At 44.0% G+C, this 24081-nt stretch overlaps 1 protein-coding gene across 1 annotated transcript; it reads right to left on the minus strand.

Annotated features, from left to right (window-relative positions):
- Positions 1-14272: 14272 nt before the first annotated feature.
- Positions 14273-15679, minus strand: LOC123415959 (peroxidase 2-like). Its single transcript, XM_045106769.1, has 2 exons — positions 15381-15679; positions 14273-15296 (listed from the first exon to the last, which is right to left on the minus strand). Exons 1-2 carry the CDS (start codon positions 15606-15608, stop codon positions 14526-14528), a joined length of 999 nt encoding a protein of 332 aa, XP_044962704.1. The 5' UTR covers positions 15609-15679; the 3' UTR covers positions 14273-14525.
- Between the last annotated feature and the right edge of the window lie 8402 nt (positions 15680-24081).

The following is a 24081-nucleotide window of genomic DNA, read 5'->3' on the forward strand; positions in this document are numbered from 1 at the left end:
CGTGGAAGCAATCGTCACATGCTAAGGGATCTATAATCATATAACATTGTTTGGAACCAAGCAAACACAATTCATTATGTTGTCTTCCTTGTCCAACATCTACTCCTAAGCATGTAATAGTTTGGTGAGTGCTCACAATTGTAAAAAGTGTCTAAGATGATATATTTATATGTGAACCTCTCTTTCCTTATTACTTCTTATTAATTGCAACAATGACTAAGGTCTGTGTTGATTTATTCTCAACAAGTTTCAATCATCATACGTGTCATAAGTGAAGTTGTCACTTTCCATAAGATCGTCTCATGATCTTTCATGCTATCGTTCTTTTCATACTTTTGATCATGGCACAAAGCAAAGCCCTTAACTGAGATACTCTTTATTATATAGCTCGTAAGCTCGAATACATCGGGGGAGAGACAAAAGCAAGAGACTCAAACTAAACACTAAAGACTTATTCCTCTAAAATAAGAAATAAAAACTGAAAAGGAAAGAACTAAAACAAAGGTAAAAGCAAAAGATATAAAGGCGATACGATACCAGGGCAACTCCCCCAAGCTTGGCAGAAGCCAAGGGGGTTGCCCATACCAATGCTTAGTTGCCTTCCTTCGGTGGTGATGGTGGTGTTGTTGTCGGAGTAGTCTGATCCTCCGTCTTCCAAGGCGTAGGTGCTCCATCATGGCAGGATGAACGAGTCGCCGGAATCCTCAAATCTGCAGCCAACCTTATTGATTTAAATCTGTACTCATACTCACAGTTTTGGTTCTGCAGGTCATAGATAGTTGATCAACCCTGTCATAGAGCCTGGAGAGGTGTTTCCCAATATCAATGGCATCCATCTTGTGATTGCTAGTGAACTCCGTGATCATTGTGTGGTTGGCATTGAGTCCACGCTCCACCATCCCTTGGCACTTGAAGACTTGTTGCTGCATTGCTTCGAGCCTCGTCTCCACGCTTCCGGTCTTCTTAGGCCCCTCAACATCACGGATGTGCAACATCCCCTCGCTCATCTTGATAGATTGAGGGTGTTTCAGCACTTCCGTGAGGTAGGGATTGATGACCTTCTCGAACATCTTGTCCTTAGGAGCGTTTGGGGAAGTCATGATGATCTAGATCTGTCACAGAAACAGGCTCGAAACGAAAACAGAGGAAAACTACGCGATACGGAGATCAAAACCTTCGGGCGACTATATATTGATTTTTTCTGGGCCAGAAGGAGTCCTCCGCATGAAAACGGAGTCCAGGAGTCACAGGAGGTGCCCACAAGCTTGCCCTCCACCACCAGGGGGGTAGGGGCGGTGGCAGGGCTTGTGGCCGCCTCGTTCGCTCTCTCGACTGCTTTTTATTTTTCTAATTTTCCAAAAATTCCAGAACGGAGGAAATTTCCTATTGGAAAAGCATCGGAGTCCAATTTCTTACCGAAACAGATACATCTTCGTTTTCAAGGTCTGAAACAGGCTGATAAACATCCCTTATGTACTCCTCTAGAGTTATGACATTGATGATATTGGTCTCAACATTTATGGGAGTACCAGAGATGTAATGCTTGATTCTTTGCCCATTTACCACTCTAGGAAAATTTACTTCCTCGATAACATAGGGACCTTCCCATTTAGAGAGAAGCTTGCCTACAAAGAATCTCAAACGAGAATTGTATAGCAGGACATAATCACCTACATTGAACTCTCGTTTCTGTATTCGTTTGTCGTGCCATCTCTTAACATTTTCCTTGAACAACCTGGCATTCTCATATGCATGGGCTCTCCATTCATCTAACGAGCTGATATCAAACAACCGCTTCTCACCGGCAAGTTTCAAATCAAAGTTGAGCTCTTTGATTGCCCAATAAGCTTTGTGTTCCATCTCAAGAGGTAAATGACAGGCCTTACCGTGAACCATTTTATACGGTGACATGCCCAATGGATTCTTATAAGCAGTCCTATAAGCCCATAGTGCATCGTCAAGTTTGCTAGACCAGTTCTTTCGAGATCTATTGACGGTCTTTTGTAGGATCAACTTGATCTCCCTATTACTCAACTCCACTTGACCACTAGACTGAGGATGATAAGGAGATGCAACTCTATGGTTGACATCATACTTAGCTAGCATCTTGCGGAAAACACCATGAATGAAATGTGAACCGCCATCAGTTATCAAGTATCTAGGGACTCCAAATCTTGGGAATATGACTTCTTTAAGCATCTTAATAGAGGTGTGGTGATCAGCTTTTTTAGTGGGTATAGCTTCTACCCACTTAGCAACGTAATCCACAACAACTAAGATGTGAGTGTACCCACTGGAACTCGGGAAGGGTCCCATATAATCAAAGCCCCAGACATCAAATGGTTCAATGACAAGTGAATAGTTCATAGGCATTTCCTGACGCTTAGTAATGTTCCCTATTCTTTGGCATTCGTCAGAAGACAAGACAAACTTACGGGCATCCTTGAAGAGAGTGGGCCAATAGAAACCTGATTGCAATACCTTATGAGCAGTTCTGTCTCCAGCGTGGTGTCCTCCCTAGGCTTCGGAATGACACTTCTGCAAGATCTGTCCCTGTTCATGTTCAGGCTCACAACGTCTAATAACACCATCTACTCCTTCCTTATAAAGGTGAGGATCATCCCAAAAGTAGTGTCTCAAATCAAAGAAGAATTTCTGTTTTTGTTGATAGGTGAAACTGGGTGGTATGTATTTGGCTACGATATAGTTTGCATAATCGGCATACCACGATGCACTATGTGAAGTGCGGATGACACTTAATTGCTCATCAGGAAAGCTATCATCAATAGGTAGTGGGTCATCAAGGACATTCTCTAACCTAGACAAGTTATCTGCTACAGGGTTATCAGCACCCTTTCGGTCAACGACGTGCAAATCAAATTCCTGTAGCAGGAGAACCCATCTGATAAGCCTAGGATTAGCGTCCCTCTTCTCCATGAGGTACTTAATAGTAGCATGATCAGAGTGAATAGTGACTTTGGAGTCAACTATATAAGATCTGAACTTTTCACATGCAAACACGACTGCTAAAAATTCCTTCTCCGTAGTGGCATAGTTTCTTTGGGCACTGTCTAGAGTTTTACTAGCATAGTGAATAACATTCAACTTCTTGTCAACTCTTTGTCCTAGAACAACACCAACAGCATAATCACTAGCGTCGCACATGATTTCAAAGGGCAAGTTCCAGTCAGGTGGTTGAACAATAGGTGCGGTTATCAAAGCCTTCTTATGTATTTCGAAGGCTTCCTCACAATCCTCATCAAAAACAGAAGGAACATCCTTCTGCAAGAAATCTTAGAGGAGTCTTTAATGAACCTTCTATAGAAACCATCATGACCTAGGAAACTTCATATACCTCTGATATCTGTGTGGCAAGGCATTTTATCAATTGCATCCACCTCAGCCTTATCAACTTCAATGCCTCTCTCAGAGATTTTGTGTCCTAAGATGATACCTTCATTAACCATAAACTGGCACTTCTCCCAATTCAAGACGAGGTTGGTTTATTCGCATCTCTGTAAGACTCGATAAAGGTTGCTGAGGAAATCATGAAAGGAAGACCCGTAAACAGAGAAGTCATCCATGAAAACCTCGACAATCTTTTCACAAAAGTCAGAGAAAATAGCCATCATACATCTTTGAAAGGTGGCAGGTGCGTTACATAAGCCAAAAGGCATACGTCTATAGGCAAAGGTACCGAAAGGGCAGGTGAAAGTGGTTTTCTCCTGATCAGATTGTGCAACAGGTATTTGCGAGAAACCTGAATAACCGTCTAGAAAGCAGAAGTGTGTGTGCATTTATAGCCTTTCTAGCATTTGGTCGATGAACGACAAAGGATAATGATCTTTCCAGGTTGCCTTGTTCAGTTTCCGAAAGTCTGTCACCATCCTATAGCCGGTAATAATCCTTTGTGGGATTAGTTCATCTTTATCATTAGGAACGACGGTGATACCTCCCTTATTAGGTACGCAATGTACTGTACTTACCCAATCACTATGAGCAACAGGATAAATGATTCCTGCTTCCAGAAGCTTTAATATTTCTTTTCTAACGACCTCTTTCATCTTAGAATTTAATCTCCTTTGATGATCAGCAACTGGTTTAAAGTCAGGATCGGTTTTAATCTTGTGCTGACATAGAGTAGGACTAATACCCTTAAGATCATCAAGAGTATATCCAATAGCAGCGCGATGCTTCCTCAGAGTCCTTAGTAACTTCTTCTCTTCGTGTTCTGAGAGGAGGGCACTAATAATGATAGGATATATCTCCTTCTCATCAAGATAGGCATACTTAAGAGTATCAGGCAACTGTTTAAGCTCGAACACAGGATCACCCTTTGGTGGGGGAGGATCCCCAAGCAGTTCAACAAGCAGATTATTCTTGAGAATAGGATATTGTTCTAAGACAATTTTATCTAGCTCATCTCTCTCCTCCATATGCATATCATTTTCATGCTCAAGCAGATATTGCTCTAAAGGATCCGTAGGAGGTATGGCAATAGAGGCAAGAGCAATGATTTCACCTCTACGAGACGACTCTCTTTCATGAGGTTGTCTTCCAAACTTGGAGAAGTTAAATTCATGAGCCACACCCTCGAAACTTAATGTGACAGTCTGCTTAATGCAATCAATGTGAGCATTGACAGTATTGAGAAAGTGTCTACCAAATATGATGGGACAAAAGCTATCTTGTGAAGTACCAAGGACGAGGAAATCAGTAGGATACTTAGTCTTACCACACAGGACTTCTACGTCTCTCACAATTCCGAGAGGGCAGATAGTGTCTCAATTAGCTAGCGTGATAGTGACATCAATGGGTTCTAACTCAGCAGGTGCAATCTCATCTTTGATTTCATCATATAGAGAACGGGGCATTGCACTAACACTAGCTCCCATATCACATAAACCATGGTAACAGTGGTCCCCTATCTTAACAGAAACAACGGGCAGGCCAACTACAGGTCTGTGTTTGTCTTTCGCGTGAGGTTTAGCAATTCTAGCGGAGTCCTCACAGAATTTGATAACATGCCCATCTATGTCTTCGGCTAAGAGATCTTTGATAATAGCAACACTAGGTTCAACTCTAATCTCCTCAGGGGGTGCAAGTGGTCTAATGTAACCCCTATGTATCACAGTTGAAGCTTTAGAATAATCCTTTATCCTAGCAGGGTATGGTGGTTTCTCAGTGTAAGCACCAGGAACAACAGGATCACTAAAAGCAATGACTTTCTACTCAACTAGATTGGTTTTGGCTATGTTGCTTTCTACGGGAGGATGATATTTAAACCACTTCTCTTTGGGAAGATCAACATGAGCAGCAAAAGATTCACATAGAGAAGCTATTATCTCAGAGTCAAGTCCATACTTAGCGCTAAAATCTCTAGAAGTGTTTGTCTCAACAAAAGATTTAACGCAATCAAACTGGAAATTCATACCTGACTCCTTACCTTCCTCCAACTCCCAATCTTCAGAGTTGCATTTGATTCTCTCCAATAAATTCCATTTGTGATCAATATCCTTCTTCATAAAAGAACCGGTACAAGAAGTGTCAAGCATGGTACGATCTTCATGAGAAAGTCGAGCATAAAAGTTTTGAGTGATGATTTCTCTCGAGAGCTCATGATTGGGGCATGAATATAGCATTGATTTAGGACTCCCCCAAGCTTGAGCTATGCTTTCCTTGTCACGAGGCCAAAAGTTATAAATAAAGTTCCGATCACGATGTACTAAATGCATAGGATAGAACTTTTAATGAAATTCCAATTTCAACCGATTGTAGCCCCATGATCGAGTATCATGACATAGCCTATACCATGTCAACGCCTTATCCTTCAAAGATAAAGGAAAGACTTTCTTCTTTACCTCATCCTCGGACAAACCTGCAAGCTTAAATAAACCACAAACTTCATCTACATAGATTAGATGCAAGTCTGGATGTGAAGATCCATCTCCTGTGAAAGGATTAGCCAGGAGTTTCTCAAGCATACCTGAAGAAATTTCGTAAAAGATATTTTCAGTAGGTACCTCAGGTTGACGAACAACTCCTCGTGCTTCCGTTCGTGGTGAAGATACCCCGAACAAACTCCTCAAAGGAACAGTTTCCATAGTGACAAGTAACAATAAATTTCAGCACAATATATAAATGTTTCCTTACCAATTTCCACTTACCAAAGGCGCTTCACTCCCCGACAATGGCGCCAGAAAAGAGTCTTGATGACCCACAAGTATAAGGGATCAATCGTAGTCCTTTCGATAAGTAAGAGTGTCGAACCCAACGAGGAGCAGAAGGCTCTGATAAACGGATTTCAACAAGGTAATAACTGCAAGCACTGAAAGTAGCGGTAACAAGTGATTGTGTAGCGAGGTGAAACGTAGCAAGCAAAGAGTAACAAGTAACAATTAGTAGCAACGATGCAGCAAGTGGCCCAATACCTTTTGTAGCAAGGGACAAGCCTGAACAAAGTCTTGTAGGAGGAAAAACGCTCCCGAGGACACACGGGAATTTCTGTCATGCTAGTTTCATCATGTTCATATGATTCGCTCCTTTTCGAGTCCAGAATTCCAGCTGCCTAAATTCTCCCTCTTCAAATAAACCTTGCAAAATAAGAGAGAAAAGGCATAAATATGGTACCACAAGTAATATAACAGCCCAAAAAGCAATAAAAATCAACATGAAAGCATGATGCAAAATGGACGTATCAGCCACCAACCGGGACCAAAGGGCGAGAAGTTAGGCCTTTAGTTCCTGTTGGTGGCTCGGATGAGGACTAAAGGGGGCCTTTAGTCCCGGTTGGAGCCACCAACCGAGACTACAGGTCTCTTGCTCGCACGACCGAGGTGCGGTGGAAGTTTAGTCCGACCACACCAAGCGAGAGCCGCTCGCGGCGGTTTATAAGCCCTGCTATGACTACGGTCCCGAGCTCCTCTCTAATGCACACAGTAAATGCCTAACGTTCCTCTCTACCCCGTGGGCCCTACTTGCCCTACGGGCCTGCATCCTGGCCCACATATAGTTGGGTTTCTAGTCGTATGCACGTCCTGGTGGCCTTAGCAGGCGGGCATTTTTTTATTTTTATGTTATTTTTTGGATATGTTATGTCAATTTTTTGACCTTCTTCAAATCACATCCTATTTTTTATACATACTAACTTATGTTATTTTTTGCATATGTTATGTCAATTTTTTGACATTCTCAACATCACATCCTACTTTTTAATACATACTCACTTATGTTTTAATTTAATTATTTTTGCTATTAAAGATTTTAAACAGAAATACTTTATGAAAAAATTAGTTGCATAAATTTTGTATAATTTTAAGTTACTGTTATTTTGATCATAACTCGAGTTTTATAAAAGCTTTTTAGTTGATTTTTTTGCTATTAGAGTTTTATAAAAGCTTTTTAGCTGATTATTTTAATAATTTTTTGAGCTAATTGACCATGAAAGTGAAAAGCACTACAAATGCAGAATATTATAAATGTACTTTTTGTTATCCTAATAATGTTATCTTTTCATGCATTTAATATTTTTTGAGCTAAATGACCCTGAAATTGAGAAGCACTATAAAAGAACTCTGAAAAGGTTGAAACTTGGCATGGTATCATAATTTCACCCACATAGCATGTGCTAAAAAGTTATGAGGGTTACGAAAAATACTGGATGCACTTCATGTACAAACTGAACAATCTCTTTCGAAGTATCACGGTTTCGCACAAAAACTCATCTACTACAAAAGGGATTTCATATTTTTAACTTATTTTAACTACATACCTTTTGTGCGTTCAATATGCACCATTCAAAGCCACATCATCAATTTTTAACCCTTTTCTGACTCCATTTGTTATTTTTCATGCATTTAATAAAAAAATTAGGCTTCACTGGAACCATTTGGTTGGTGAGCGTGCGGACATGAAATATGATGGGTGATGCCAATGAGCTCAAAAAAGGAGTTTATCTTGTGATATTCACCACCCCAATCGGTTTGCATGGAAATAATCTCGCGATCAAATAGGCATTCCACATGTGGTTGAAAATGTGGAATTTCTAAAACACATCAGATTTGTTTTGAAGCAAGTAGATCCAACCGAATTTATTGAAATCATTAATAAAATTCACACAATATTTTTTCCTGCCTACACAGACGAGTCCAGGACCCCGAACATCCGAAGAAACAAGCTCTAAAGGAGCTTTTGAGTCACTAGTGGATCAAGAATATGGTAGTTCATGAATCTTAGCCATCTGACATGCATCACAAACTAACAAATGATCTTGTTTATTTGGCACTAGAAGATTAAAATCACGAAGAATTTTCCGAACTACCGAAAAGAGGGGTGCCATAAGAGTTTGTGCCATCGAGAAGTGAATGGTTTGATTGCACCAACCACTTGACATTGAGGAGCACTCTGTCGACCGGTCACAGGAATCAGCCCCCTCCTACACCTGTTTTGAAGAATAGTTCTCCGGGTATCGTCATCCTTGACAAAAAAGATTTCAGGGTGAAGCTCAATAAATACATGATTATCGCTCATAAGTTGATAGGCGAAAGAAGAATTTGGGCAACACTAGGAGCATGAAGGATATTATTTGAGCTTAGGGAACCAAAAGGAGTAGACAAGACTGAATGGCCAGCATGCACAATTTCCATACCTTGACCGTTTGTAGTGTGGATTTGCTTGGTGACGGTGTAGTGATCACGAACCGCAAGTTTCTCCAACTCGTAGGTCACATGGTTCATGGCGCGAGTGTCAAGATACTAGTTGATATCCACGCCATATGCATGGGTTGCATTGGCAGCAGGATGATTGCCACCACCTCCGCCATTGCCGTCGATGCATCTGTTGTCTCCATTGCCGCCGCCACCGCCCGCGGAATGACGAACATTGTTGTTGTAGCAGTGAACGTATCATTTCTTGCAGCGCCATGAACCATGGCCATCTCATACGTCACAAACGTATCTACAATTTCTGCTTGTTCCATGATCTTTTAGGTGACATTGTTATATGTTTTGCTACACTTTTTTATCATTTTACACATATTTGGACTAACCTACTAACTCAGTGCACCCAGTGCCAGTTTCTGTTTGCTGATGTCTATTTTGCAGGGGCTTTTAACCAATTTTCCAAAGCCCTGAAAATTCCAGGAAAAATATATAAAAAATCAGTGAAACAGAAGCTTCCGGATCACCGAAGATGGACCACAGGGGCTAGGGGCTGCCCAGGCGACCTGCTCGCGCGGTCAGGCCCTAGGCCGCGCCAGGAGGCTGCCTGGGTGGGCCCCACCTCCTCCGATGCCCTCCTTTGGCCTATATTTAGATTCCCGAGAGGAAACCCTTCCACACCTTCCAAAACCGCGAATTTCTCCATCGTTCGGTCGCCGTAGCGCCTCCGAGATCAGGAGCGTTATGAGACCTCTTCCCGGCACCCTGCCGGAGGGAGGATTGACCTCCGGGAGCTTCTCCACCGCCATGGACGCTTCTCGGACGTGCCGTGAGTAGTCCTCCTTGGACCATGGGTCCATGACCAGTAGGCCGCGCCAGGAGGCTGCCCTACATGATCAAGGCATCTATGTAATTCTCTTGCTATTGCTATGCTCGGTTTGTTGGGATCCGATAGATTATGAGATTATGTTCAGATTGTTATGAGTTATATATTTGATTATCCTTTTATATTATGTTCCTTAGTGATTCATGCATGTTCTACGTTGTTATTTATTGCTTTGGCCGAGTAGTAGATTGTAACTCCAAGAGGGAGCGTTATGCATGATTGTGGGTTCATGCCCCTCGATGTCTAGCTTGAGTGAAGGAACATGAGACTAGGGGATGTGATGTTGCCACCAAGGAAAAAATAATGGTGCTTGTGACCTCGGTTGCAAGGATTGTTTACCTTATGCATAGTTCGTTAATGCAGTTGTCTGTTGCTTTGAGTTTACACTTTGGGTGGGGCTTGCAACTTAATACCGATGAGATGTTCTAGATAGATATCTCAAGGTGGATGATTAGTAAATAGATGCTCATGAATAAACAATCTACTTGTCTTGCCGTACTGCCCATTACTATTGAACCTTTAACTATCAAGTAGTATAATTAGCATTGCGGTGCTTTCATAATTCTGTCAATTGCCCAACTGTGATTTGTTCACCCAAGCATAGTTGTTTATCGTCTTTTGGGAGAGAGACATCACTAGTGAACATCATGTGACTCCAGTGCATATCACCATCATTGTTTACACCTCCGTCATTTTCCGCTTTCATTCATGTTTCCGTTGCAATCACTATTTCCTTCCCGCTTGTTTTTTGATCCTTTGCAAACTAAAAGACTGGAGAGATTGACAACCTCTGTGTACTCGTTGGGAGCAAAGTTATTTGTTGTGTGTGCAGGTCCACATCTTCTGCTAGCCCCAGGATGGAGGACACCTACTTGTTGATCCTAGGAGTCCTCATGGTTCGATAAACCTCACAGTCTTCGTGTGAGGGAAAACTTGCTGCTGACTACATCTCAACCTTTCACTTGGGGTAACCAACGAGGTGCGAGAAGTATATACATCATCTCGTCAGCAAGAAAAGTTTTCTGGCGCCGTTGCCGGGGACTCCAGTCTTCAAGATAGGGGAGTGCACACTATCCTTTACCTTTGCTTTTTAGTCTTGTTAGTTTGCTTTCTAGTTTTTGCTTTAGAGTCTTATACCAAAAACCACAAAAAAATAGTTGCTTTGTTCTTGCTTGTTGCCGCTGCTATGGGTTCCACTAAAAACACCAAGTTGTGTGACTTCACTAGTCACAACAACAATGACTTTATATGCACTCATATTGCTGTTCACGCCACTGGAGCCACGTCCTATGAGATTAAACCTGCTTTACTGAACCTAGTTATGAAAGATCAATTCTCCGGTGCTGGAGATGATGCTGCTTTGCACTTGAACAATTTTGTTGAGTTCTGTGATATGCAAAAATATAAATAAGTAGATGGTGATATTGTTAAGCTTAAGCTTTTTCCTTTCTCCTTGAGAGGAGGAGCTAAAGTGTCGCTTCAATCTTTGCCTAGGAATAGCATAGATTCTTGGGATAAGTGCAAATATGCTTTTATTGGGAAGTATTACCCGCTTGCTAAGATTATCCAGTTGAGGAGTAACATTATGGATTTTAGGCAATTGGATAATGAACATGTTTCTCAAGCTTGGGAACATATGAAATCTCTTGTTAAGAATTGCCCTACACATGGTTTGACTACTTGGATGGTTATCCAAACTTTCTATGCAGGATTGAACTTTACCTCGCGGAATATGTTAGACTCGGTCGCGGGAGGAACATTTATGTCAACTACACTTGGTGCTGCCACAAAGCTATTGGATGAGATGATGACAAATTATTCTCAATGGCACACCGAGAGAGCTCCAACATGTTGGAAGGTAAACTCTATTGAGGATATCTCCTCCCTTAATGATAAGGTTGACATAATCATGACTTACTTACTAAGCAAGCTCCGGTTGATCCTCATGATGTTCCCTTAAATTTTTTGGTTGCTCAAGAAAGAGAGCAAGTAGATGTTAATTTTATCTATAGGGACAACTTTAATAATAATGCTTATAGGAGTAATTTTGGTAGCAATCCTAGACCATTTCCATCCAACAACTATGGGAAAAACAACAATTATCCTAGCACCAAAAACTCCACTTCTCAATTAGAGAGCATGCTTAAATATTTTATCACTTCTCAAAAAGCTTTCAACAAGAATGTAGAAGAGAAACTAGAAAATTAGATAGTCTCTCTTTGAAGGTGGACAACATAGCTCATGATGTAGAGATGCTTAAAATTAGAACTTCCCCACTTGAGGAAAGGAACACTACACCCATGAATGCTATCCAAGTCCAAATTAATGAGAACATAAGGATGCTAGCCAAACTTAAGGATAGATGAGATAGAGAAAAGGAAGAGGAAGAGAGAATTAAGAGCCTTCCTACACACACTACCATTGCTACTATACAAGTTGTTGAGGATCTCAAAACTTTTAGCACCCATCGCACTCCTAGTCCCAATGGACCTAGTAATGGTGATGCTAATACCTCAACTATAGGACAAGAAGGTCCTTTGAATTTAGAGACTACTAAAATAATGAGCTTAGATGACATTACTACCACTTTAATTAATGGTAGTAATCTTGATTTTGACCATTCTAGTCTTTCCGAAGTCATCACCTTTTTGCAAAGAATGGCTAAAGACCCCCACACTAGTACACTCAATATTGCCTTCACCGAGCATATTACCAATGCTCTTATCAAAGCTAGGGAGGAGATGCTGATGAATAAGCGATCTACTTGTCTTGGTGTAGTGCCCATTACTATTTAACCTCTAACTATCAAATAGCATAATTAGCATTGCGATACGTTCATAATGCTGTCAATTGCCCAACTGTGATTTGTTTACCCAAGCATAGTTGTTTATCGTCTTTTGGGAGAGAGACATCACTAGTGAACATCATGTGACTACGGTGCATATCACCATCATTGTTTACACCTCCATCATTTTCCAATTTCATTTACTTTTCCGTTGCAATAACTATTACCTTCCCGCTTGTGTTTTGATCCTTTGCAAACTATAAGGCCGGAGAGATGGACAACCTCTCTGTACTCGTTGGGAGCAAAGCTATTTGTTGTGTGTGCAAGTCTACGTCTTCTGCTAGCGCCAGGGGGGAAGACACCTACTTGTTGATCCTAGGAGTCCTCCTGGTTCGATAAACCTCACAGCCTCCGTGTGAGGGAAAACTTGCTGCTGACTACATCTCAACCTTCCACTTGGGGTAACCAACGAGGTGCGAGAAGTATATACATCATCTCGTCATCACCATCCTCTTTGCAGATCTGGCAGACTTCGTGAGCATCGCGGTCACCACCTCTTTGGCGGCGCGCACCGCCAGAGCCGCCACCACCTGAATTATCGGGTAGCGGGAGCCACCTCCCTGGTTGTTGTTGCTAAATCCGCCATGTCTATCGCTGCTCCCACCACCGTGGCCGCCGCGACTGTAGTTCCCACGTCCGCGAGATGCAAGGTTGGCGGAGTGGTTGGTGAATGTCGCCTGCTGCGCGGTGATGCGAGCTTCCGCTGCAAGGAGCAGCGAGAAGAGGTCGCCGAGCCCAATCTGCTGGTTTGTTTCGGGGTGGGTGGAGATGGACAAAAATAAACCATTGTAGTTGGGCCCATGTAGTTGACCTTGGAGGATATGGGAGACGATGTCGTCTTCCTCGAGCGGCTTCCTGGCGGTGGCGAGTTCGTCAGTGAACCCCTTCATCTTGGTGAAGTAGGAGGCTGCTGAGAGGTCACCCTTGCATGTGTTTCCAAGCGCAGAGCAAAGATGAATAGTTCACACCCTAGATTGCGAAGAAAAGCTCTGGAGCAGCACTTGCCAGATGCTAGCAGCAGTCGTGAAGGTAGAAAATCGCAGCAAAACTTCACGAGAGAGGGAAGCGATCAAAGACATCAGAACCTGTTCATCCTGAGTTACCCAAACAACATGTTCAGTGTTTCGCATGGAGGTGACCTCCTTCTTCCCCGCGACCTCCTTCTCGGAGAGAAGGGCAGCGGTTGGCTCCCGGATCGATCCATCTATATACCCCCATCATCCCTACCACCCGGATATGAGGGAGAACCTGCGCCACCTGTGAGGAATCTGACGTATGTATAATGTACAGGATTGATCATATGCATGTACCACTTGTGCAGCCGCACTCGGCCTCCTAGAATCAAGGCCCCTCATTCAGGACATGTCATCTAGATATTATACGTTTAGAAATGAAAACAGGAATTAGAAATGAAAAAAAAAAGCAGATGAGGGGGCCCTTTCTTTGGTCTTGCACAAGGGGCCCTACATGACAGGGGAGCAACTAATGGAGAAGTACTCCTCCGGAAGCCTCCCTAAGAGTCATTCATGTCTCTCAACCGCCGTCAAGTATCACGCTTTGGACGCTTCCATCGAAAAAAAAGTATGTATGTGTTTTAGGCTCACACTGTGACCGTTCACATTAGTTCCGGTTCGTAACGCAATCGGGACTATTGCTCCGATACGGCTAGAACGAAAGCCTTGTTTCTACTAGTGTTATATATGCAGCAGCTAAGGTAATTTTTTATTTATTTTTTGCGGGAGTAGGTTTTTGGAGGCATCCATCAAAACATGTTGCATGCATGAACGATGATGATTCGCGAGAATTATTTCAACAACAGAAAAACATGTTGCATACACCACTTTAATTGTTGCAACAAAGAACATATTGATTCACAATTAGACATGCATGCTGAACAACCCTCTATACACAAGCAAGTAATTCGGTAGCTTGACAAGAATTGAACCAAGGAATAACCAAAGATAAAGAAACTCGAGATGATGAGTGCTAAAAAAAAGCGTGCAGTAAATATTCGCCAAACTTTAGAACATGAACTCTCTTGAAAAGGTTGCAGCAAACCACTGAGGTCGAGTGATCCTTCAACATGCATGCATGCACGTACGAACGGGCGCAGCTGCTGTACCACGTACTCCACTTGTTAGTAGTGGTTGATTGCGCGGCAGTTCTTCCTGACCTGGCCCTGGTAGCCGGTCTTGACCTCGATGCCGGCCATCTTCACCATGGCCTTCTCGAACCTGTCCTCCCACCACCCGGGGATTTTGGCGTTCTCCACCACCATTCTCGCCGTCTCCGCCGACGTCATGAGCGCCGCGTCGGAGGTGAAGAGCACCGTGTGCGACAACACGTTCTTGTAGTACTGCCTGTCCAGCTTGTTGGGCGTCACCACGTCCTGCATCACCGTCGGGTCGTTGCCGCCAGGCGTCGCGTCGGCCGGGCACTGCCCCCGCAGGAACGCGGCGAGGCCGCCATTGATGTCGGAGGGGGTGTTGAGGCGATCAGAGACAAAGGACGAGCAGTGGGAACGCCCAATAGTGTGCGCGCCGGAGAGGACGACCAGGTCCTCCGTGTTGAGGCCCTTGATGACAAAGCTGGCGACGAGGTCGCTGAGGTTGGACGTCGGCGGGACCAGGAACTTGAGCGGCTCGGAGGCGTTGGAGAAGGTGCCGTCGCGGCGGCCGGACGGCATGTCGAAGTTCACCTTGCCCCTGCTGAGGATGCAGGACGCGTCACGGGCTGCGAAGGCGATGATGTCTGCACAGGAGACGACGCCTGGGCAAGCCGCCTCGACGGCATCCTTGATCGCGTCAATCAGCTCGAAGCCGCGCAGGGAAGGGTCGTTCGGCGGGCTGAGTTTCTCCGGCGTCGGGCTGAACGGGGTCGGGTCCAGGAGAACGGAAGCATCACAGCCCTAATCATCATCAACGCAACCAGATCAATCAAGTCTGGCTAATCCATGTATACTTTGCAAATTGGTTTCTTGCCGTGCCAGTACCTCGACGAAACAGTCGTGGAAGAGCATGCGGATCATGGCGGCGCCATTGCCGGGGTTCTGGAAGATGGCCTTCTCCATGACGCCCTTGACGATGGCCTCTGCCTGGGGGCACTTGTCGTGGTAGTAGCCGATCTCCAGTGGCCAGAAAGGGCTGGCCTGGCACCCCACAGCGAGGAGCAGCAAGGCACAAGCCACGAAAACGTGCAGCTTCGCAGCAACAGACGCCATTTCTTCCAAGGTAGCTAGCCTTGCTTGCTTGACTAAGAGTCTGAGGCGAAGAGAGATCGGGGGAGAATGCTTGTTGCTATAGCTCAAGCAGGAAGCTCTACTTATATAGGCGGGCACTCGGGGAATGCATATGTATGTTAGCACGAGCTTAAAATTAACAACGATTATCTTGGCTTCGTTGGAACGTTACTACACCAGGTAGTTGCCACCAATCGCCATTCATTTCGTTCACTGTACTCCTCCCACCCAGCGGCACCGAAAATTAATCAAAGGGCGTGTCGGTAAACACACAAATATTTTGTAGTAACAAACAGCAAGCAGTTCACTAACCCTGATTGTTACATGCGGTTGACTCCATCCATGCACTTCCTCTGTACCGGGTTTTTCCAACTACAATTATTTAGATATAAAGAAAATATATATGAACCGGTCACATATATACATAAGTTGGAGCTATTTCGTAGCTAATAGCTAGAGAGCAGCTGATTGATCTAGCCATCTAGGATGCAAGCTAACACGTCCGCGACGTTTGCACGAAACTGAAAATAAGCTAATCAATTAGGATGTGGAGTTTTTGAGCTCGAGCTTAAATACACCTACATGTATAATAAAATCGATAAAAAAATTCAAAATCATTTCACAAAATAATATATTTTGCCACGCCTTATATAATGTGATCACATGATGAAAATTGCAAGCATTTAGAACATTTATCAAAGTTCATCACAAAAAAAACAATTATTTTAAGGTTTTTAATTAATTTATTTATTTACTGTTCATGTGTGTGCATTTCAGCTAGGACTCAAAGGAATACTTTCTAATTAGTCACTTTTACTTTAACATAATAATAATCAAGTGGTAAGATATTATTCCCTTTGTATCTAAATATTTATAGTTGGAGGAAACTAGACTAGAGGGAGTATAATTTAAAATGGAAAGTAAAAATGATCAACGTAAACGGTCATGGACTTCGCAGACGCGTCCGCCTGCATCCTTATTGCCAGTTCCATGCTTCCTTCTATCCTCTTTTTAGTGGAGTGTTTCCTTCTTTCATGTTTCCTACTCTATAAACGACATGATCCACCGTGCTAGTGGCATATGTGGACGCCTGCTTTTCCGGTCGTTGAGAGGTCAGGTTAATTAAGAACGTTTCATCTGTGCTTCATCTTCTTCAAATTCGTTAGAGCATCTCTAGCAGACCCCTTGTAATGTTTCGACCCACAAAATAACTGTTAAAAAAGGATTGGGATGGAAAATGTTGTCAGATCAGATCCCGCAAACTCGTTCGACCGTAAAAAAAATTAAGGGGCGCGGTAAAATCCCCTTCCCGATCCGTGAAAATACATGTTTCTGCCTCGCGTATACGGTGCCCTGTATCGCAGGGAAACGGTTGGCCGGACGGGCGTTTCAGCCCGCTCCCTTTGCCCACCCCCTTCCGCCGCCGCCCCACCATTGGTTCCCCGAGTCCGCCACCGGCTCTGGGGCGCCGCTATTAGTCGAATCTTCTGGGCGAATCGTATCGCTAGTTCGCCGCTTCCCTCTTTCGCCGAGCCGCTGCACCGGCTCCCCTGGTGCCGCCTATCCACGGTGGTGGGAGAGCCACCGCCGGAGATGGACTTGAGCCTGTGCGAGAAGTATATGCTCGAGGATTCATCATCTTCCGATGACTCGGATGTTGGGCGGATGCTTGTCACATTTCACCAACAGAGCTTAGTGACGGCCCTTGCCGTGAAGGAGCACGAAGACAAGAACCAAAAGAGGCAGCGTGGATCGACTGTCGATCGTCTTTGCATTCCTCGAAATCGCCATCTCAGCAACGAGATGTTGATGTGAGACTACTTCGCCGCCAATCCAACATACCCGCCGCACCTCTTCCGGAGAAGGTACCGTATACGTAGATTCCTGTTTGTTAAAATTGTTCAAGCTTGCAAGGCAAATTGTCGATATTTTACTCAAAGAAGGAATGTCACGGGCTTGAAGGGATTTAGTGCATATCAGAAAATCTCGGCAGCCATGCGGGTAATTTCATACGGCGTTCCAACTAACTATACCGATGAGTACCTTCGCATTGGGAAAGATAGTACAATTGTGTCGGTGCGTAGGTTTGCCAAGGTGATTGTCCGCGTCTTTGGTCCTGAATATCTTCGGGCACCGAACGAGGAAGATACAAAAAAATTGATGGCATTTAACGAAAGAAGAGGTTGGCTTGCCATGTTAGGAAGTATAGAATGTATGCATTGGACTTGGAAAAATTGCCCAAAGGCATGACAAGTAATGTATGGTGGCAAGTCTCGTGATGCAACAATTGTGCTAGAGGTCGTAGCTTCACATGATTTATGAATTTGGCATTGCTTTTTTGGTATGCCGGATACTTTAAATGATATCAATGTGTTGCAACGGTCTCATTTGCTTGCTAGACTTGCTAGTGGTGATGCTCTATCTTGCAACTACACTATCAATGCGCATGAATACACAAAAGAATACTATCTTACAGATGGTATATACCCTTCTTGGTGCATTTTTGTGAAGAGCATCAAAGACCCCCAAAATAGGAAAGAGTATGAATTCACAAGGACGCAAGAGGCAGCCCGAAAAGACATTGAAAGAGCATTTGGGGTTTTGCAATCTAGGTTTGCCATTGGTCGTGGTCCTGCTCGGTTTTGGGACAAACGATCCTTAAAAAATATCATGACATGATGTGTTATTCTTCACAATATGACTCGAAGATGAGAGAGGCATGAACTTAGAGTTCTTCTATGACAATGTGGGCAGCCGTGTCAAACCAGCTAGAGACCCTAACTGAATTAGAGCTTTTCTTCAGACCTACAAAGAGATTCAAAATACAAACACCCACTGTCAACTAAAGAATGATCTCATTGAGCACCATTGGCAAAGGGCTGGGGAATAGTAACATTCCATTTTTTCCATTATTTTGATTTCATTCGTGTGTCATTTGTTTACGAGACAAGTTTTGTATTCATGTGTGACATACATTTAGTTTGCTACGGTGATTTGAATAATTATTATGCTTTGGATGATTAATGTATTTGTAATATTGATATTCTATTTATTTTGCACGTGATGAGTAATTCTGATTTACCTGGTATTCGGTTTGTGGGTCCACAGGGTGGCGCTCGAACAGAACCCGCATTGAAGACCCGTATAGCAGCATTTTCTGCGAATATGCTTTTATATGTGTCCGTTTTAGGGAGTCTGCTTCTGTCCACATCCGCGCCTGCCTGCAAAATCTGTTTTTCGTGAACTAACGATCTTTGTGGGTCGGCATTATACGGGATCTTCTAGAGATGCTCTTAGGGCATGTACAATGGGGTACAGTCAGCCGTCTGTAACACCTGACACATAGGAAAATAAATGATATGGAAGAAAGAAAAAAAGAAAGAAATCGAGTCTGTCTGCAGAATTAACGACGATCTATTCCCGTGCAAGTCGCTCGTTACAGACGAGCTTTTCCCTGTTGTACGAGGGCGTCGTCAACGGTGGGTTGCATCTGGATCTCGTGTTCTAGGAAAACAGATTTTCCCCTTTCCCGCGAACCAGGTTTCCTTCTCCCGCGAACTCTTGTTCTCGCGCGCCAACGAAATCAGATCGAGCGCACCTTCTTCTCCATGATTTGCTCATCCTCCACTTCCCCTTCTCCACGACGCCCTCTCCTGGTGTAGCCTTTTCTCTGCTCTGGAGAGGATGGAGCGCCAATCCATGCGGATCCCTACGCCGCCGCCGCCGCCGCGGGAGCCTGAGCAGGTCACCACCGCCGAGCAAGGAGCCGATGTTCCCCACTTCAGAGCAGCCTCTTCCTCGACTCAGCCTCCTCCAATGGACAAGCAGGCATGGAACGCTGCAGCCGCTGCCTCCGAGTTCTTGTCCCCAATATTAAATTGGTATGATCCATCTCAGTTTTCAGTTTAGAAATCAACAAGATCTTGTGGGATAATCTGTAGCTGTTAGGTTAGTTTCTAAAGATCTTGTGGGATAACCTCTACGTACATGTTCTGTAATTATGAGTACTTTGTAAGTAACGTGTACATGTTTAGACATCAAACAAGATCTTGTGGGATAACTAGTTTGTAAGTAACCTGTACATGTTGTGCAAATATGAAAACTCAATAGAAAATGGAAAAAAGCAAGCCTTGAGTTAAATAGTTCATGAATTTAGAAAATCAAAGCTTGGCCTACAGCATGACCATGTTATTTTTCAGGGGTGTGGATCCCCGTCCGCCAGGTGGTTTCGTAAGCTATTTGGGAAATCCTTCAAGTTACCCTCTTCCACAACAGCCGCTTAATCAGCAGGCCATGTTGCAACATCTCCATTACTCTGGTGGTCACACTATGTTCCATGTCCAGCACCACAACCATCACCATCAATTCGCAAGCCAAGAACTCCAGTTAAACCTTCTGGTTCACAACAAACAATCAGTGTTGACAATGGAGAGGATGGAGATAAGAGGACCGAGAAGCGACTTGCATGGACATCGCAGGAGGATGTAAGATTGGTAAGTTTTCTGTGTACACATATTTGATAATCTAAATTATTATGCCAGAAGGAACACTCATGAACTTTGTTGAAATTGTAGATGAGTGCCTGGTTACGTTGCTCTACTGACCCAATTAATGGCAACAACAAGAAGAGTGATCAGTATTGGGGAGATGTCACTAATGTCTACAACAGCACCACTCCAAAAAATCGAAGAAGACAAGTGAAGCAAGCAAAAGACCATTGGCATACTCTTAATAAGCTAGTATTCCAGTTCCATTGTTGTTGTACCAAGGCTTCTGTCATATATGTGAGTGGACAGTCGGACGCCCAGTTGTTGGAGAAAGCACACGCATTCTATGAATCTGACTACACAGCACAGTTCCATCACATGGATTGTTGGCGGGCTGTTAATGAGCACACGAAATGGACTACATACAATGAGTGGCTCGAGCAATCAAAGAAAAGAAAGATGCCAGAAACAGGGGAGATGGGAAAGCATACTTCCACTCTAGAAGACGCTGAAGATATTCCACGCCCACCTGGAATAAAAAAATCCAAGAAAGAATGTAACGGCAAAGGTAAGTCAAAGGAGGTTGCAGCTGATATGGAGTTGCTCGAGAAATTGGTAGCCACTCACGAGGAAGCTAAGAAAACTCGTAGGGATATGATAGAAATGCAGCAACGTTCCTCTAGTGAGAAACTTGAGGTAGCAAGGCTCTCGGCGAAGACAGCACGGCTGTCAGCCCTTGCAGCAAAGGACAACATTGAGGCTAAGAAGCAAGAAAAGGAGGCTGAAATGATGAGAGCTTATAGAGCGCTCCTTGTGCAGGATACAATAGGAATGACAGATGAAATGAAGAATGAGCTTGTGAAGACACTGAAGGTTATGAGAGAGAGGTTATTTGGTACATAGGCTCTTTGGAGTGCTTACTGTTTACGGACTGACACGTGAAGAAAGAGTTAGATGGTTTGCTTTATTTCCAGTCTTTAATTTGTGTATCTGAAGACCTAGTAGAAGTTTTCTATGTTTACATACTTTAGATTGCATGTCGTTTTATGTATTTCGCTGAACCTGTCAAGTTTGCTTTTGAAAGAACATGTGTTTGCCTGAAATTACACTGAAGTTTAATTTGGTACTCCTTTGGATGCGCTAGCATCCAGTGCAGTTACGTCTACTTTCACCTGGTCTATAGTACCCGAATTTTTGTCCAAAGGGACCCCCTGTCGAACGTGATTGCCAAAAGAGACCAGCTGCGAATGGAAAGAAGGGAAAGGACCCCCACCCCGGGTGGCGGCAGGCGCGCCAGGCGGCACGTGGCACCTACCGCCACCGCACGAGGCGGCCGTGGGGCCTGCCGCCACCGCCCGAGGCGGCTGGGGCCTGCCGCCACCAGCTGAGGCGGCCGGCTGGTCACCCCGTTCCCGCCACGCATGCCCGTAACGGACAGCGCTGGGTGGGCCCTGCCGCCACCTCCCAAGGCGGCCGGCCGCTCTGCGCTGCTCTTCCCGCTCGAGGCACTGGGTGATTTCGCTGACTACGAGGCACTGGCCGCGCTTCCCGCTCGAAATTTTGCCGCTCTAAGTTGCATGCGGTATTGGATGTAGTCCATCCGTTCCAAAATATAAGACCTTTTAGGTATTTCACTCGGAGACTACATACGGAGCAAAATGAGTTAATTTATACTCTAAAGTATATCTATGTACATCCGTATGTAGTTTATTGTACAATTTCTAAAATGCCTTATATTTAGCAATGGAGGGAGTTTATTTTTTACGGAGGGAGATTTCCTAAATATAAGTTTTTTAAGAAGTTTGTACTAGAAGACTACATATGATGTATATGGACTCATTTTAGAATGTAGATTCTGTCATTTTGCTTTGTATATAGTCATGTGCGCCTAAGTTTCCCGCTGCAGTTTCCCGGCTAAATTCCCACACGTTATTTTTCCGCCTAAGTTTCCCGCCAAATTTTCCCGCTGCAGTTTCTCGTTTTCGCGCCCTTTTTTCCCGCGTAGACATCCGGCAGGGCCTATAAAAGGAGGCAGGGAGTGAAACTCTCTTCACCATCAGCCAGACTTCAAAGCACCTGCGCCTCCATAGTCAGTATGAGTTTGCCTTGTTCGGATCAGAGCATTAGGCCTAGGAAAATGCAGAGTGCAAGCTTGCCTCGGGGGATGGAAGCAGTTCGATGTTGGTGCGGAGATGTCTGCAAGGTGAAGGAGGTGACGGATTTTTCAGATTGGTTGGGCATGAAGTTTTTCATGTGCGCCAATTATGAATCTGATCCACCCGAATCTATTTCTGCGTACGTCAGGCCTCCGGTATGCTCAAGTCATCCAGATTATTGTTATTTGATATTATTGTTTACTTGAATCTGATTCATCCTTTAGTCTCCTCCTCCTCTCTGCATGTACTATCGTTGGATTGACACGGAAATGCCGGACTGGGCGGTGACCGAGATTCGTGAAAGAGGTCATCGTGCATGGGCTAGCTTGGACTTGGAAGAGCGTCGTGAGAAGGCTGAAGCAGAGGAGAAAGGAGAGCAGAAGAAAGAGTGGGAAGATTACTGTGTGGAGCAGAGGGCTTTTCTTGATGAGATGAAAAGGAAAAATCAAGAAGAGAAACTTCGGCTGGAGGAGGTTTACAGACAGCGGGAACAGGCCCGTGAAGCTGAGAGGGAGAGAAAGAGATAAAGGGCTCGTGCCGCCAAGGGAGCAGAAGAAGCTGGTGATGGAAAAGGAAAATATCCACGTTGGACTCAGTAGATTTATTTTATTGTATGTTAAGTTGTCTTAGTTGTATCTTAATTTCTGTAAGATGTATCTTAATTTCGGCAAATTGTATCTTATTTTCAGTAATGTGTATCTTAGTTTCCACAATGGGTATCTTAATTTCAGCTACGTGTATGTTCATTTTATCCCGCCATTTATTTCCCGCCTCGCTTTCCCGCCATTTTATCCCGCGTATAGCTTTGCCGCCATTTTGTTCCCGCCTCGCTTTCCCGCCCTCGCTTTCCCGCCTCGCTTTCCCTCCTCGTTTTCCCGCCATTAGTTATTCGTCTCGCTCTGCTGCACCTATAAGACCCCCTCCAGACCAAGGTGGGTAAGGAGTGTGCTGAAAATGTCTCATTATCCTTTCGATCGTAGTTTTCATAGTGGTATGTCCGAGTGTCTTCTGCGCTTAGCTAGCAATTTTAAGATAGATAATAGAATAGTTTCATGGGACGAACTCATCAGTAGTGACACGCTACTGAATGAGGTTGCCCACGCATTAGCTAGGAAGGGGTGGCCTGCAAGGACATATGAGGAGATTCGGAAAGAACTTCTGCGGTTGAATGAAAGATGGAAGAAGAAAGGCCAACACATACGCGGTGGAGGTGGAGTAAAACATCCCTTCTTATGGATTGACGATAGTGAGGACGAAGACGATATCTTCATGCCGAATACCAAGAGCGCGTCATCGACGAAGGCCAAGAGCGCATCATCGACGAAGGCCAAGAGTAGCGCTTCGTCAAAGGGCGAGAGTTCTACATCGTCGAAGGATGACGACGACTTTATGTAGTTTTTTTATGAACTCTACATCTTAATGTATCTTATTTTATGTATGTTATTTTATGTATGTTATTTTATAAATCTTATTTTATGTATCTTATTTTATGGAAGCAACTTCAAACATATCGAGAACTTTTATTTCATGAAACTACATAGATGTCTTGTACGTACATCTGAAAGTTTGAAACTGACATAGAGAGATGCAATTGTTCGCACACATACATAGACGAATCACCCTATGCGACGACGACCAGCTGGCCTTGCCCGACGACCGGAGGGTGACAATCGATCAGGGGGTCTGTGTTCACGAAGACCACGACCGTACTGTCCCTCGTGTTCCTGTGTCTGCGACTCATGCATAGGTGGTGGAGTCTGAAATCCATATTGAGATGATGATTCTAAATTGTAAGTGAATGGCTGTGACTCA

Source organism: Hordeum vulgare, chromosome 1H, assembly GCF_904849725.1.
Source record: "Hordeum vulgare subsp. vulgare chromosome 1H, MorexV3_pseudomolecules_assembly, whole genome shotgun sequence".
Classification (NCBI taxonomy): domain Eukaryota; kingdom Viridiplantae; phylum Streptophyta; class Magnoliopsida; order Poales; family Poaceae; genus Hordeum; species Hordeum vulgare.

Bases quoted from the DNA above. Each gene is read 5' to 3' on its own strand.
- LOC123415959 (XM_045106769.1), bottom strand. From the start codon at position 15,608: ATGGCGTCTGTTGCTGCGAAGCTGCACGTTTTCGTGGCTTGTGCCTTG. The intron at 15,297-15,380 runs GTACTGGCACGG...GATGATGATTAG, and splicing joins TCCACGACTGTTTCGTCGAG to GGCTGTGATGCTTCCGTTCT.